This window comes from Aedes albopictus, chromosome 1 (genome assembly GCF_035046485.1).
Source record: "Aedes albopictus strain Foshan chromosome 1, AalbF5, whole genome shotgun sequence".
NCBI lineage: Eukaryota > Metazoa > Arthropoda > Insecta > Diptera > Culicidae > Aedes > Aedes albopictus.
Window position 1 is genome coordinate 51,418,253 of NC_085136.1, and position 15,496 is coordinate 51,433,748.

The following is a 15,496-nucleotide window of genomic DNA, read 5'->3' on the forward strand; positions in this document are numbered from 1 at the left end:
GGTCAGAGCTTCGGCTCCGGTTCGAGCCGGAAGGCGAATTAGCATCCTTGCCTTGATTTAGGGGGCAGCGACGCAGACCGGGCCCGGAGGGTTTTTATTGATTCAGTTGTTTCAGAAGCGACCGACCCCGGCAATGGGATGTATGCAAATAATAATTTATCGTATTTTGTTTGGCACAGTGTGTGGGATCTGCGCTCTGTACGTCTGGAAAATGTTATTCGGATTTCAAAATGTTGAAATGTTTATTCTGCTGTCTACTGGTGCACCTAATGCATGAAATTTTAAGGTATTTGAAGTAGATTACTCTAAGTAAGTCTTCGTGGTCTGCTATATTTGAGCTAAGCATTCGCTTTTTACACTTTTATATGAGTTATTTTTCAGTTAGCATTAATCCAGACATCATTAGAGGTTAACTGACGTCGATCTTTATAACCAAACCACACAACATCCATAGCTAAAACTCAGCACATCTACAAACGCCACGCCACGATGTAATAACTTATTTGTATCGATTTGACCCGGGGCGTAAAAATAACTCTTTCTTCCCCAGCACATATATATTGATCAATCAGATAACGAAACACGAAAGGTCTTGAAAGGCGGTTGGATGGCCAACATCGGCGTTGTTGTGTGCCATGGAGGTTCCATAATAATGGCACATAGTAAGTAGAAAGGCGCAGGTACCAAAAAGCAACAGTCCACAACATTAAATTTTCTCCTAAGGAGCATTTACGATGAATGAACGAAGGGCTCGCAGAGATCGCTAAGGAGTGAACGAGCTCTGATTTTTCGGCCCACTCTCCTTCTCTGAGTTGGAGCTATGTTCGGTGGGGTCATCCATAGTTTCCCTGTTGAAGGTAATTATAACAATGATGTAACAATACAAAAACCACGAAAACCACGAAAAAACGAGATTCTCGAAATAGTTTCTATATTAATCTTGCATTTATCTACCCACTTTGATACCTTGTTGGCTACAAAGTAACTTTACTCCAGCGCCGAGTCCTGGGCGATGGTTCCTCCAGTTTCTCCGAATGTGTAGGGACAGACAGACAGACAGACAGACAGACAGACAGACAGACAGACAGACAGACAGACAGACAGACAGACAGACAGACAGACAGACAGACAGACAGACAGACAGACAGACAGACAGACAGACAGACAGACAGACAGACAGACAGACAGACAGACAGACAGACAGACAGACAGACAGACAGACAGACAGACAGACAGACAGACAGACAGACAGACAGACAGACAGACAGACAGACAGACAGACAGACAGACAGACAGACAGACAGACAGACAGACAGACAGACAGACAGACAGACAGACAGACAGACAGACAGACAGACAGACAGACAGACAGACAGACAGACAGACAGACAGACAGACACTAATTTATGTGGGTTGGCTCTTTTCGGTGACATAAGAAAAAAGCAGCATAATTCGCGTTACGCGTTTCGGCTTACTACTCTTCAGCCCTCTTCAGACGCAACATGCTGAATGTGACCATCAGCTCGGTCTGTCTGTGATTAGTAAAATTCCACGGTGATCAATCCCGATCAGTAGACAGACAGACAGACAGACAGACAGACAGACAGACAGACAGACACTGATCGGGATTGATCACCGTGGAATTTTACTAATTTATGTGGGTTGGCTCTTTTCGGTGACATAAGAAAAAGCTACATAATTCGCGTTACGCAGGAATTCGCAAAAGCAATACCTGAAGGAGAATCCGAATCTGGTGGTAACAAAGGCAGATAAAGGAAGCAAAACAGTTATCTTGGACGCTGAAGAATACCACAGCAAGATGCAGAGCCTTCTCGAAGACGAAAGCACCTACAAGAAGTTACCATCGAATCCAACGAACAAGATCCTGAAGAAAATCAACGGTATAATCGATAAGTGGCATAGAAGTGGATACATCTACTTCCGTATCCAACGGAAATTGAAAGAATCCAGTTGCAACTCTCCCAGGATATACGGGCTTCCGAAAACACACAAGGAAAACAGACCAATGCGCCCGGTAGTTTTTCTAGGTGTGTAGATTACAGGCAGGCAGTACGACGTTTGCCGGGACAGCTAGTTAAAGATAAAACTGAATCAACAATATTTCCCCATAATACAAGGTTCGTGGCCGTCAATGTTCAACCTCGGTCACGCCCTATGATCGCCAGATCTCTTTCTATCTGATCAGCTCAACTTGAACGCTATCCTCCAAGTCTTCTGGTACTGTCCGGATCTCTTGCAAACACTTTGCTTTTGCATGGTTGTTTTCCGGCATTCTCACAACATACCCTGCCCATCGTACCCTTCCAGCTTCTGCAACCTTCCAGATACTCGTGATTCTTTTTCGCCGCCACACACCGTTGTCCTGCACACCACCAAAGATGGTCCCAAGTACCCGACACTCCAATATTAAGAATGCTTGCATACATGTCCTCCTCGAGCATGATCCAGGTCTTGTGCCCGTAGAGCACCACTGGTCTTATCAGCGTCTTGTACATGGTGCACTTGGTGCGGAGATAAATCTTTTTCGACCGCAGGATCTTATGGAGTTCATAGTAGGCCCGACTTCCACTGATGATGCACCTTCGTATACCTCAACTCATGTCATTGTTGACCGTTAGCAAGGAAACCTGGTAGACGAATTCTCCTACCACCTCAAAAGCATCGTCTATCGTAACACTACTGACTAGACTTGGTTCCGCCTGCCTGCCAGCATGTACATACTTTGTTTTCGACGCGTTCACCGTGAGTTCGATCTTTCCTGCTTTAAGGCGGATGTACAGTTTTGCCATCGTTCCAAATATTCTAGCAATAATATCCGTGTCATCCGCAAAGCAGAAAATCGTGCTTCGTCTGTTCAGCCCGGTTCGTCGCATTACACTTTCCAGGATGATGTTGAACAGCAGGTATATGTAAGAGTCCATCATCTTGTCGTAGTCTCCGGCGAGTTTCGAACGAACTAGACAGATCGCCGAAACCCTTTCGCAGTTTCTTACATTCCATCGTCGATTTGAGCTTCCCGGTGAAGCCGTTCTCGTCTATGATTTTCCGTTGCTCTCTGCGGTCGATACTGTCGTACACCGCCTTGAAGTCAATGAACAGGTGGGGCATAAAGACCTGGTATTCGCGGCATTTTTGGATGATTTGCCGCACAGTGAATATTTGATCCATCGTCGTGCGGCCGACAACTTGATAACTTCCCACGAACTCATTAATTTTCGGTGAAAGACGATGGAATATGATCTGGGATAACACTGTGTAGGCAGCATTCAGAATTGTGTTCGCTGGGAAGTTCTCGACCTCTAACTTGTTACATTTGTTGTAGATGGCGCAAATGACCGCTTCCTTCAACTCCTCCAGACTATTAGCCGGTTCCCACAGGGGTTGGTTACCCGATCTCCCTGAAGGTTGCTCGTATTTCGGCCGGTGACGCCACTCGGAGGTAAGGCTCCGAGTTGAATGGCAAGAGGCTGAAGGACCTTATATGAGGTTATCTCAAGTATATATCAAGTATATAAAAAAAAGACAATTACACCGTCTTCGACCTTGCGGCCTCTACAGACTGAACAATACTAACATTTGACAACGGACAACACATATAACACCCAGTGGCCCAGTGGAGAATTTTTCGTCCGACGAAAAGTTTTCCCCGACTGGAGCGGGAATCGAACCCACACTCCGAGGCTTACGAGACACCTAAACGACTGACGCCGCTAACCGCTCGGCCACGAAGCCCACAAATATATAGTAGTATATATCAAGTTATCTCATGTAGCAGGAAGAAAACTCCCGTTCTCTTTCCGTGAATTGACATAAAAGAAGATGGTATGCGTTGTGTATGTTTTTGTATCCGCACATAATCAGTAATACAAATTACCGCATGACGGTTGTACTTTCATCCGTAGATAGCGCTGCGGTAGTGTCTCGCCGAGCATCAGTGGAGTGGGCGTTCTTGATACTATAATTCTTTGCCGTTAGGCTAAGCTTTAAGTACCGTAAAACGGGGTATCATTGATCAGCAGGGTAACATTGATAGGCTTGACCGACCTCTTGAAATGTTCAAACCAGCATTTTACATTGAATCAGTTTCTGCTATCGAATAGTATATCCTAATCTGCTATTATTTAGCTATTAAATGACATGTAATTCATTAAAATTAAATATAATAAACATTGAAATAAATCGATTTTTCCATAGCTGTATTTTTAACGCAATGAGATACATTGTTTAACATTCATGCATGGCATAAATACTAGATACAATATGAGGTTCGAAATCACTGTATTACTTCAGTATGATATCCCGGAGTTGGATTTAAAAAACGAACCTTTTATAAAAATGTTCTTTTGCAATAAAATATACGATTCATTGTCGCGTTTATCTTAAGCTGCTAGTACACAGGGTCAAATATTTGTCCAAAAAGAAACCAATGCTCAAACATCTTGTTTGACTCGATCGAATTTTCATTAGTGTCAAACTGATGTTGTTTCTTGAGTTCTTTCCTTGTCAAATATTTGACCCTGTGTACTACTGGCTTTAGATTCTCAGCAAGCTGCGTTCGAAACGCGCAGCCTCAGATCGCGCCAGTCCGCGCACGTATGATTTGTACACGGTGTGCACCTTGGCTAAAACTGTTTTGCAGCCACCGCCGGGTGGAGCTGTCAGCCGCCGTGTACAAATCAAACGGGCGCAATCTTATGGCGGCTGACTCAGATCAGCAGGATCTGGGTGAATAAGCTAGGATGCACAATATTAAAAGTAGGCTATCAATTCCTTAAGCTATTGCCTACCTTCAGGAATTATTCGCGGTTTGGGGGATTTTAACCCTAAAAGAACTAAAAAAAATACATAACTTGTAAGAATTTGGACAACATACAGTCAGGTCTTTTTTTACGCGGTTTTGATTTACGCGGCCGCGTAAAAAAAAACTCCATACAAAAAAAAATTTCATCGTCTTATTTTTGCATGATTCGTCGAGAAATAGTGAGACTTTTTTTACGCGGTTTTTTTGAATTTTGAACTGAGTTTTTTTTTACGCGGTACGTATCCCCCGCGTAAAAAAAAACCTGACTGTATTCGAAATCAGCGACCCCGAATTTAGTCGAATTTAGTAAGTAAGGGTATTTTCAACACCAACAAACATTGACCACTGCACAATGGGTCCAGAGCCGTGTTTACGAAGACAAAAATGTTTGTGCCTGAACCTTAAGCTTTAGATACACGGTGTTTTTGGGAAAGTTTCTTCTTATTTTTCGACCTTTTTTATCATTATTGTGAAATTAGGGTGGTCCCTCTAGTTTCGCTGATCCAAACATCTGCTTTTTAATAGTTTTATGTACGTTCACAAAATGTTCTTCAAGGTTGTAAAAGAACTTATTTGGAGCAAGTTTGCCGAAGAAACCATTATTCTATCTCTTATGGTTCCTAACTTATAATTTTTTAAAAGATTCATGTTAGGGTGATCCATGAATTGCAGTTTTCCTGAAATAACTTTGTATTCGTTCGTTTTTAGTAAATACTTTGTTCCGAGCACTTTTAGAACTATCAACGACGCACATATTTTCCAAAGAGCTCAAAGTTCTAACTCTCATAGTTAAAAAGATACATATTGGCCTTTTTATTCGAAAAATCACTTTTTTTTTAATGTAATATCTAAAAAAGGAGCAAATGGATTTTCAATCTCTCGGTTGCATTGGAAAGATCGTACACTGTTCTATTTCTGGTGAATAAACTCCAGGTACCTTTTTTGTTTAAAACTTTTTATTGAGTTTTGAAAATGCGATTATTTTCATGGAAATGCAGTTGTAACTTTGAAAATTGATTAGATACAACTTTGGCGTCTTCGACAAAATTGTGAGTTTTTGGCTGCTCTAAAAGTGCCCAGAACAAAGTATTGCGAAAAAATCAACACATAACATTATATTGAAGAAAAACCGATTTTCATATGGAAAGCGGAACAATTTCAGCAAACTCGACTAGTCTTTGTTAGATAGAACGAAGTAGCCATGTCGAAAATGTTTAAATTTGCTTATAGTCCATAATTCGTCAATGAACTCAAATTAAAATGTGATTTTGAGCTGATTTTCATCAATTTAATTTCAATTTCATCACTTCAATGTATGGATAGTGAAAATGTCAATCACTAGTATATGTTTATGTTAACGTAAAAGCCTATCAAAGTTACATGATTTACAATATCTTATGAACATTGTGCCTAAATGGTGATGACAGTTTAAATAAACATTGGTTCTAAAATGAAATGGATGACCATTTACCAAGCTACTTTGATCTATCTAACAAAGACGAGTTGAATTAGTCATTTTTCATATGAAAATCTGTTTTTACTCAATATAATTTTATGTGTTGATTTTTTCGTAATACTTTGTTCTGGGCACTTTTATAGCAGCTAAAAACTCACAATTTTGTCGAAGACGCCAAGTTTGTATCTCATCGTTTTTCAAAGTTACAGCTGTTTTTCCACGAAAAAAAAACTTATTTTTAAAATTCAATAAAAAGCTTTAAACAAAAAAGGTACCTACAGTTTTTTCACCATAAATAGAACAGAGTACGATCTTTCCAATGCAACCGGGAGAATGAAAATCCATTTGCTCCTTTTTGAGATATGACTGTTCACGTAGATTACTGATTTTGGAGTACTCCATCCGAGTGCCCTCCGGGTAGCATATTATCTCTCATTTTTTTTATATACTACCTCTCATATCTCTAATCTGTTCGGAGGATTACGTTAGTATTAGTACGGGCCCTTTTTTGCATTCCAGTGTGGTTTTGTCGCTTTGCTTTAGTAATAAATATACCATTGCATTGAACGGTCAACGTATCGGTCCCCCTAAAAATGTAGTTTCGTGTTAAGTAAAGTGCACAAATAAAGTTTACTGAGTTTTCTTTTAGCAAAGTATACGGTCGAAGAAATCAATTTAGAATCCGCAAAAGAAACTCGCGAAACGCTATTACACGAAAAATAGTGTCCAAAACTATTGTTCAAATAGGGTCCGAACAAATGGTGCCGTGACCAGGATTTTTGTCGCGGAGTGATTTTGGACACCATCATGTGCACAACGAAATAGTGCGTTTTATTTCGATTGAATCGCTGTTTCTGTGAGTGTGGAACAAACAATATCTATCGACAAAACTAACGAAAGGTTCAATCACCTTCATATGGCACCGGATTGAGCGCAACCCATACTCAATGTGCCTATCTATACTGACCACCGGCTAGGCAGCATTCAGCGGCATTTTGTTCGGGGCGAAACCAAACGGTGGTTTCGTCAGCACAGTTTCAAAGAAAGTAGTTACCGGGGGCGCGTATTATCATATACGGTTTTTAATACAAGGCCTGTACAGCCAGGCTCACACGGTGAGTACTTGGCTGGAATTGTTGTTTATGACCGATCATTGCAATCATTGTTCGCTTTTCGGATTACATTATGCGAGTTCGCTGATACTGGACGATCAACTGATGTGCACTTGGCTACTGAAGCGCTCGACCAAGTGCAGCACACCGTAGTGGAGGCATAGCCTGTATCGGATGGTGCCTGGAGAATTCGAAGAATTGCTGCAGTTTTCCGGTTGCCGTTTAACCATAATTTCAAGGCTTAATTTATTAGGCTTGCAGGTGAGCCTCTGTCCATTTAATCTTAAACGATTTGTGTGGTGCTGTGCTTCGTTGTAAATTACAGTAGCCATAAATTGGTTTATCACACTCGACCGGGGATCGTTGGTGACGTCATCGAATCGTTGTTGATGATCGACTGTGCCCAAGAACATTTTGCCGACTGAGGAACGCCCGGAACATTACCGATACGGATCGCAATTTTCAACTGGTGTACGCTGCTTAGAAGGGACTGCTACTGATCGGCTGCGGAGAGCACTTTATTACAACGCCTAATTTATTAGGCTTACAGGTGAGCCTCACTCCAATCATTAGTTATTACTTTGCCTTGTGGTGCTGTGCTTCGCCCTCCTTTGCAGTCGTAGTCGTGCAGGATCATTTTCTCCGGTTGGGAAACACTAGAGGCGCAGCCGATATAATTGTATTGCCGATTGGTGGATGCATTTCACGAGAAACTGCTGCTGTTTGCTGTAGGAAGTAAATTACAAGGCCTAATTTCTTAGGCTCTCAGGTGAGCCTCTTTCCAATCCTCGTATTGCATTTCTGTGTGGTGCTGTGCTTCGTACCTTTTTCACAGTTCTTTTCGTCGACGTCAACTACTGTGCGATGACGAAGAAGCTGAAGCCGAAGCTGCAAGTGCGGGATAACATCGTGGATTTCCTAAAACGCACATCTCGCTTCCTGAAGAACTACGTCCCCGACACTCACGCCCTTCAGGTCCAGACTCGTATGGACAAACTGGACGAGAAATGGGACGAATTTGAAGACATCCAAGCACAGATCGAGCAGATGGAGGAGCACGAAGAGAAGGCGGATGACCACAAAAGGACTAGGGCCGAGTTCGAGGAGTTGTACTTCCAGGTAAGGGCAGGGTTGAAATCAAAGTTGCCATCCACTCTTTCTTCTTCCGCACCCCCCTCCGCTAATGCACCTGTGGGGGCGTGTGCCGGCATAACATTGCCAAAAATAAATTTGCCAGAATTCAATGGGGAATTCGATAAGTGGTTGCCATTTTTCGACACGTTTAAGTCGCTAATCCATGATAACCCGGATTTAAGCGGTATCCAACGTTTCCACTACTTGCGAGCGTCTCTAAAGGGTGAGGCGCTGAAAGTTGTAGATTCCTTTCCATTATGTGAAGCGAACTACGCGGCGGCTTGGTCTGCACTAATCAAACGCTATTCGAACGTATATCTGCAGAAGAAACGACATGTGAATGCTCTTCTGCAGTTTCCGAAGTTAAAGAAGATGACTGCTAGTGGGATCCATGACGTCATCGATTGCTTTGATCGGCACACGAAAATCTTGGATCAATTGGGTGAAGTGACATCGGGCTGGGGGGCGATGCTGACACAACTATTGGTATCCAAGCTGGATGATTCGACGCAGAAGGACTGGGAAGAGTTCGCCTTGAAGAAACAAGATCCGACGTTCCGGCAAGTGATGGAGTTTCTCGAGGGTCAAACCCGGATATTAGATGCGATTGCGGTCGATCAGCGTGGCGAATGTCAGCGTGTTCCATTTTCCACTCCATCCAACTCCTTCAAGAAATCTGTGCCAAAGCTGGCAGTGAATACAGCGTCTGAGAGTTCAACAACAAAGTGTGTTTCTTGCAGTGGTCCACATTACATAATAAATTGCCCCACGTTCGCGAAGATGAGTCTGGATAAGCGGTTCCAGGTTGTCAATTCGAAGAAGCTGTGCAGCAACTGCCTCCGTCGCGATCACTACAGTCGGGATTGTAAGTCCTCTTTCCGTTGCCGAACGTGTAACAAGAAGCACCATAGTCTCCTCCATCCTGGGTTGTCAGCATCCGGTTCCAATTCAGCGACTGCCGCTCAGGAATGTACTCAATCGCAAACGGGCGGTTCGAATGTTTCTACTACTGCAGTTGCTCCGGTTGATGCTCCTCAGCAGGTGCTCCAGAGTTCGGTTGCTACAATCTATGCGGCAAATGTCACAGCTGAATCTCGAGAAGTTCATGTTTTCTTGTCAACGGTTCTCGTGTCGGTGAAGGACTGCAACGGGCGGTCTCACATGGCCAGAGCTCTTCTCGATAGCGGATCCCAGGCGAATCTGATCACGGAGAGATTGTGCCAAGTCTTGAAGTTACCACGGAAACAAACTAGCGTGCCAATCGCTGGTGTAGGCAGTGCGCGGGTTCAGATAAACAGTTCTGTGTCCACCACAATAGCTTCGAGAATCACCGACTACGCCATCCCGATGGACTTCTTAGTTCTGAAGAAAGTAACAGAGGATCAGCCTTCGACGACGATTCCGGTCAGTAGTTGGAACCTACCATCAGATATGGTACTGGCGGATCCAGGTTTCAACAAGCGGGCTCCAATTGACCTATTGCTGGGATTGGAGTATTTCTACGAGTTCTTGTTACTCAACGGTGGTCGGATTCAAATACAGCGGGTAGGTGAAGGAATTCCACTCTTCGTCAACACTGTTTTCGGGTGGATAGCAGCCGGTAAAGCGGATTTGGGTAGCCTTAACCCGATTCCGTGCTGTCACGTAACGACCAACGCGACTCTGGAGGAAAAAATTGAGCGATTTTGGAGTATTGAGGAGATGCAGGACGTTCCACGGCGTTCTCAAGAAGAACAAGACTGTGAGGAACATTTTCAAGCCACTTTTTCACGTGATTCAACCGGAAGATACGTGGTGCGTCTGCCGAAGCGAATGGGTTTCGAGCAGATGATCGGTGAGTCGAGAGATACGGCTCTCCGCAGACTTATGCAACTTGAACGGCGGTTGGGCAAGGACGCAAATCTGCGTAAGAGTTACAACGAAGCGATGCAGACCTACTTGGAGCTGAACCACATGACAGCAGTTCCGGACGAAGTTTTGAAACACGATAGTCGTCTCGCTTGTTATCTGCCTCATCATCCGGTTATCAAAGAGTCGAGTACAACGACAAAGATTCGGCCAGTAGTCGACGGTTCCGCGAAAACAACCTCGAACCACTCTCTAAACGACGCTTTGATGACAGGACCGGTTCTTCAAGATCCTCTTTTTGATCTGGTTCTTCGCTTTCGCAAACACGCAGTTGCTCTCGTTGCAGACATCGAGAAGATGTATCTACAGGTGAGAGTGCATCCAGATGACACCTCTCTACAGCGGATTTTGTGGAGATTCTCGCCGGAGGAGCCGATTGCAACGTACGAAATGAATCGTGTAACATTTGGTTTGGCTCCGTCTTCGTACCTCGCGACACGTTGCTTGCAGCAGCTGGCAGACGATGAAGGAGATTTGCATCCACGGGGAAAGGAGGCGCTCATCAACGACTTTTACGTGGACGACTACGTCGGTGGGGCAGATTCTGAGTGTGAAGCTATCTTGTTGCGGCAAGATTTGGAGCAGCTAATGCCTAAAGGAGGTTTTCGGCTGCGAAAATGGATGTCCAATGCAAAGGGTGCGTTGGAAGGACTGCCACCGGAGGATTTAGGAACTCAGTCTACGCTGAACTTCGATCAAGAGCAGGTGAAAACGCTAGGAATCCATTGGCGACCAGGGCCGGATGTGCTGGGTATCGACGTGTCAAACCTTACTGTAAACGGACAGTGGACTAGGCGCAAGGTATACTCCGTCATCGCTCAGCTGTGGGACCCTAGCGGTATTACGGCTCCAGTCATTTCTTGGGCCAAGATACGGATGCAGCTTTTGTGGGTAGCAGTTCAAGGATGGGATGATCCCCTGTCTGAAGAATTAGCCAACCGGTGGACTGAGTTCTACCATCAACTACCCGTCCTGTCAGAGATCGAAGTGAAACGGCATGCTTTCGTCAATTATCCGATGTTGATTCAGTTCCACGTTTTCTCGGATGCGTCGGAAGCGGCGTATGGAGCGTGCATCTACGCTCGGTCGATCGATCAACGGGGACATATTAAAGTGGAACTATTAGCGGCAAAATCTCGACCAGCGAGTTTGAAGAAGACGACCCTTGCAAGGCTAGAATTGTGTGGTGCTCATGTAGCGGCCAAACTCTATCGTGCGACTGCGAAAGCCCTTAAGATGGAAGATACGGAAACCTGGTTCTGGTCGGACTCAACGGTGGTACTGTCATGGCTGAAGTCGCCGCCGTATGTCTGGCCTACTTTTGTGGCTAATCGGGTATCTCACATCCAAGAGCTGACAAAGGGACATCGGTGGAATCATGTCAAGGGGACTGAAAACCCAGCCGATCTCGTCTCACGTGGCGTCATGCCCAAGGATCTCGTCGACAAGCACCACTGGTTTCACGGGCCGGATTGGTTGTCGTTACTCGATCAGCATTGGAATACCGAACGGCATTTGAAGTACGAACGACCAGCGGAGGAGCTGCTGGAGAGAAAGAAGAACGTTATGGTCGTAGCCGATTCTCAGCAACCACATCTACTGCTGGATCGCTATTCTAGCTACTGGAAACTTCTTCGGATCACGGCATATGTCCTCAAGTTCATCCGGAGATGTCAGCATCGTAGATCGCCCCCCACGTCCTCTTCCTTGTCTGTAGCGGAACTACAAGAAGCTAAATACACGTTGGTGCGGTGTGTTCAACGGGAACCGTTTGCCGCGGAAATCAAAGCGTTAGCCAATCATCGACCGATTCAAGCCCACTCGTCGCTGAAGCTTCTTCACCCTTTTCTGGATCACCAGGGCATACTTCGAGTTGGTGGCCGGCTGAGATTGGCCGGAGAATCGTATGCAGTTCGACACCCCATTATCCTTCCCAGCAATCACACGTTTTCACGCCAAGTCGCAGTCGCCTACCATGAATTGTCGCTCCATTCCGGCCCCCGAATGACGCTCGCACAAATCCGGCAAGAATTCTGGCCATTACGTGGAAAGGCACTAGCAACTTATACTTTCCGAAACTGCTTACGCTGTTTTCGAACCAACCCTGTCCCTGTATCCCAACCACCTGGTCAATTACCAAAACCTCGTACAACTCCTACTCGTGCATTCGCTGTCACCGGTGTAGACTACTGTGGTCCAGTCTACCTTAAGCCTGTTCACCGTCGTGCGGCAGCACAAAAGGCTTACATCGCCGTCTTCGTGTGCTTCAGCACGAAGGCCGTCCATCTGGAGCTGGTTGGAGATCTTACCGCATCTGCCTTCCTAGCTACGCTACGACGTTTTGTGGCCCGCCGAGGTCTGCCTTCTGAGATCCACTCGGATAATGGCCTCAACTTCAAGGGTGCCAGCAACGATCTCCGGGAGATGTACGAGCTATTGCATGATCCCGTCGTGCATTCACAAATCTCCAACGAGACGTCGAAACGAGGAATCGTGTGGAAATTCATTCCACCTAGAGCGCCGAACTTTGGTGGCCTATGGGAGGCCGCCGTAAAATCTGCCAAGACGTCACTCGTTCGTGTTCTGGGGCAGCGTAGATTGTCATTCGAGGACATGGCGACCATCCTCACCCAGATCGAGGCTGCGATGAATTCGCGGCCACTCACCCCCCTATCGGAGGACCCAGACGAGTTAGATGTGCTCACACCAGGGCATTTTTTGACTGGCTCCTCGTTGTTAGCCCTCCCCGATCCGGACTACAGTGAGATCCCTCTGAATCGGCTTCACCACTACCAGGGACTACAGCAGATAATTCAACAGCATTGGAAACGGTGGAGACGGGAATACATCTCGCAACTCCACAACCAGAACCAAAGATTCCCACAAGCAACTATACTCGCGGTAGGCCAAATGGTACTCCTAAAGGAAGATGGGAATCCAGCCATCGAGTGGCCCCTTGCCCGCATTATTGAAGTCCACCCAGGCCCGGACGGAGTGGTCAGGGTGGTGAAGGTACGGATGCCAAGCGGGTCTATCTACAAGCGGCCAGCATCGCGGGTGTGTTTGCTACCATTCGAGAGGACTTCCCCGAAAGATGAAACGCTGTCAACTCCAATCAGCGCAACGTAGATTGTTTAAGATATATTGGTTCTCAAAGTGTTTTAGGTTAGATATAAGTTTTTTGGATATTGAAATCGTAAATTCCATATAGAATTTAGGTGGCCGGCATGTTCACGTAGATTACTGATTTTGGAGTACTCCATCCGAGTGCCCTCCGGGTAGCATATTATCTCTCATTTTTTTTATATACTACCTCTCATATCTCTAATCTGTTCGGAGGATTACGTTAGTATTAGTACGGGCCCTTTTTTGCATTCCAGTGTGGTTTTGTCGCTTTGCTTTAGTAATAAATATACCATTGCATTGAACGGTCAACGTATCGGTCCCCCTAAAAATGTAGTTTCGTGTTAAGTAAAGTGCACAAATAAAGTTTACTGAGTTTTCTTTTAGCAAAGTATACGGTCGAAGAAATCAATTTAGAATCCGCAAAAGAAACTCGCGAAACGCTATTACACGAAAAATAGTGTCCAAAACTATTGTTCAAATAGGGTCCGAACAATGACTTTTTGAATAAAAGTGATTTTATTAAAAAAAAATGCCAATATCATTTTAACTACGCGAGTTAGAACTTTGAGCTCTTTGGAAAAAAATATGCGTCGTTGATAGTTCTAAAAGTGCTCGGAACAAAGTATTTACTAAAATCGAACAAATTAAAAGATATTTCAGGAAAACTGAAATTCATGAATCACCCTAATATGAATCTTTAAAAAAAACATAAGTTAGGAATCATAAGAGATAGAATAATGGTTTCTTCGGCAAACTTGCTCCAAGTAAGTTCTTTTACAACTTTGTAGAACATTTTGTGAACGTATATAAAACTATTAAAAAGCAGATGTTTGGATCAGCGAAACTAGAGGGACCACCCTAATTTCACAATAATGAGAAAAAAGGTCGAAAAATAAGAAGAAAGTTTCCCAAAGACACCATGTATCTGAAAATGGTTTAAGCACAAACATTTTTGTCTTCTTAAATCCGGCTCTGGACCCATTGTACACTGGCATGATCAATGTTACCCAAAAAAAAAAAAATAATCAAAAATTAGAATGAAAAGCCTATTTAAACATGTTTTAAAATTTTACAATACTTTAAAAATATAAAACATGTAACGTTTGCTTCAACAAGAAAATAATTTAAGAAAGATCGAAAATTTTGATCAATGTTACCCCGGATTACGACACTCATTGAGTCGATATTATGTCAAATGAAATACAAATGCAAATACAAATAGTTGATGACAGTTAAGCAGTGAAAACACAATAATGAGGTCGAGAATGCCCAAAAATGAGCTGAAATACAACCAGGCTGTTGGGAAGAACGTGAATTCGGTCGAATTTCTTCAGCACAATTAATCCACCACAAAACGATTATGCCTTATCGTTTGAACATAGAACATAAGCTTCATTTCATCTCAAATTTTTAGGGACAATGTATTTGTATGTACATAGCTCAAATTTTCCAGAGCACCGTTTTTTAGAACCGTTGAACGGATCTGGATCAAAATGCATCACGCTGATGGCAGCCACTGAACAATCAGCGTGATGCATTTACAGCCATACCCGTTCACCGGTTCTAAAAAACGGTGCTCTAGAAAATTTGAGCTATGTACTCCAAATACCTTGTTCTTAAAATTGAACTGAATTTCCGAAACATACCTTTTCGAGCATTTCTGGATCTGGGTCTTTTATATTTATTTTTGATCTCGTCAGGTGATTATCATCAGTTGACAGACGTTAAGACGACTTTGAACAAGATACAAATCATGTGATGTTTCGCTCTAGACTCTAGCCAACGGGGTTTTTAATGGTTTGGCCCTATCAAACTCTTGACCCGTCCGCGTAAAGCACGCAAACGCATGCACTATGTGGTTCTTGGAGCCAGCCACTCACACGCATACTACCGCTGACGATTTCGCCTTCAAGTGCGGGGGAGCTACATACTGTTCCC

General features: G+C 44.1%; 1 protein-coding gene across 1 annotated transcript; it reads left to right on the top strand.

Annotated features, from left to right (window-relative positions):
- The first annotated feature begins 6,650 nt into the window (after window positions 1-6,650).
- LOC134284928 (uncharacterized) lies at window positions 6,651-14,240 on the top strand. Its single transcript, XM_062844506.1, has 2 exons — window positions 6,651-7,940; window positions 8,008-14,240. The coding sequence occupies exon 2, from the start codon at window positions 8,255-8,257 to the stop codon at window positions 13,559-13,561; it is 5,307 nt and encodes a 1,768-aa protein (XP_062700490.1). The 5' UTR covers window positions 6,651-7,940; window positions 8,008-8,254; the 3' UTR covers window positions 13,562-14,240.
- The last annotated feature ends 1,256 nt before the right edge of the window (window positions 14,241-15,496 follow it).

Coding starts and splice junctions, on each gene's coding strand:
- LOC134284928 (XM_062844506.1), top strand. CDS start 8,255: ATGACGAAGAAGCTGAAGCCGAAGCTGCAAGTGCGGGATAACATCGTG.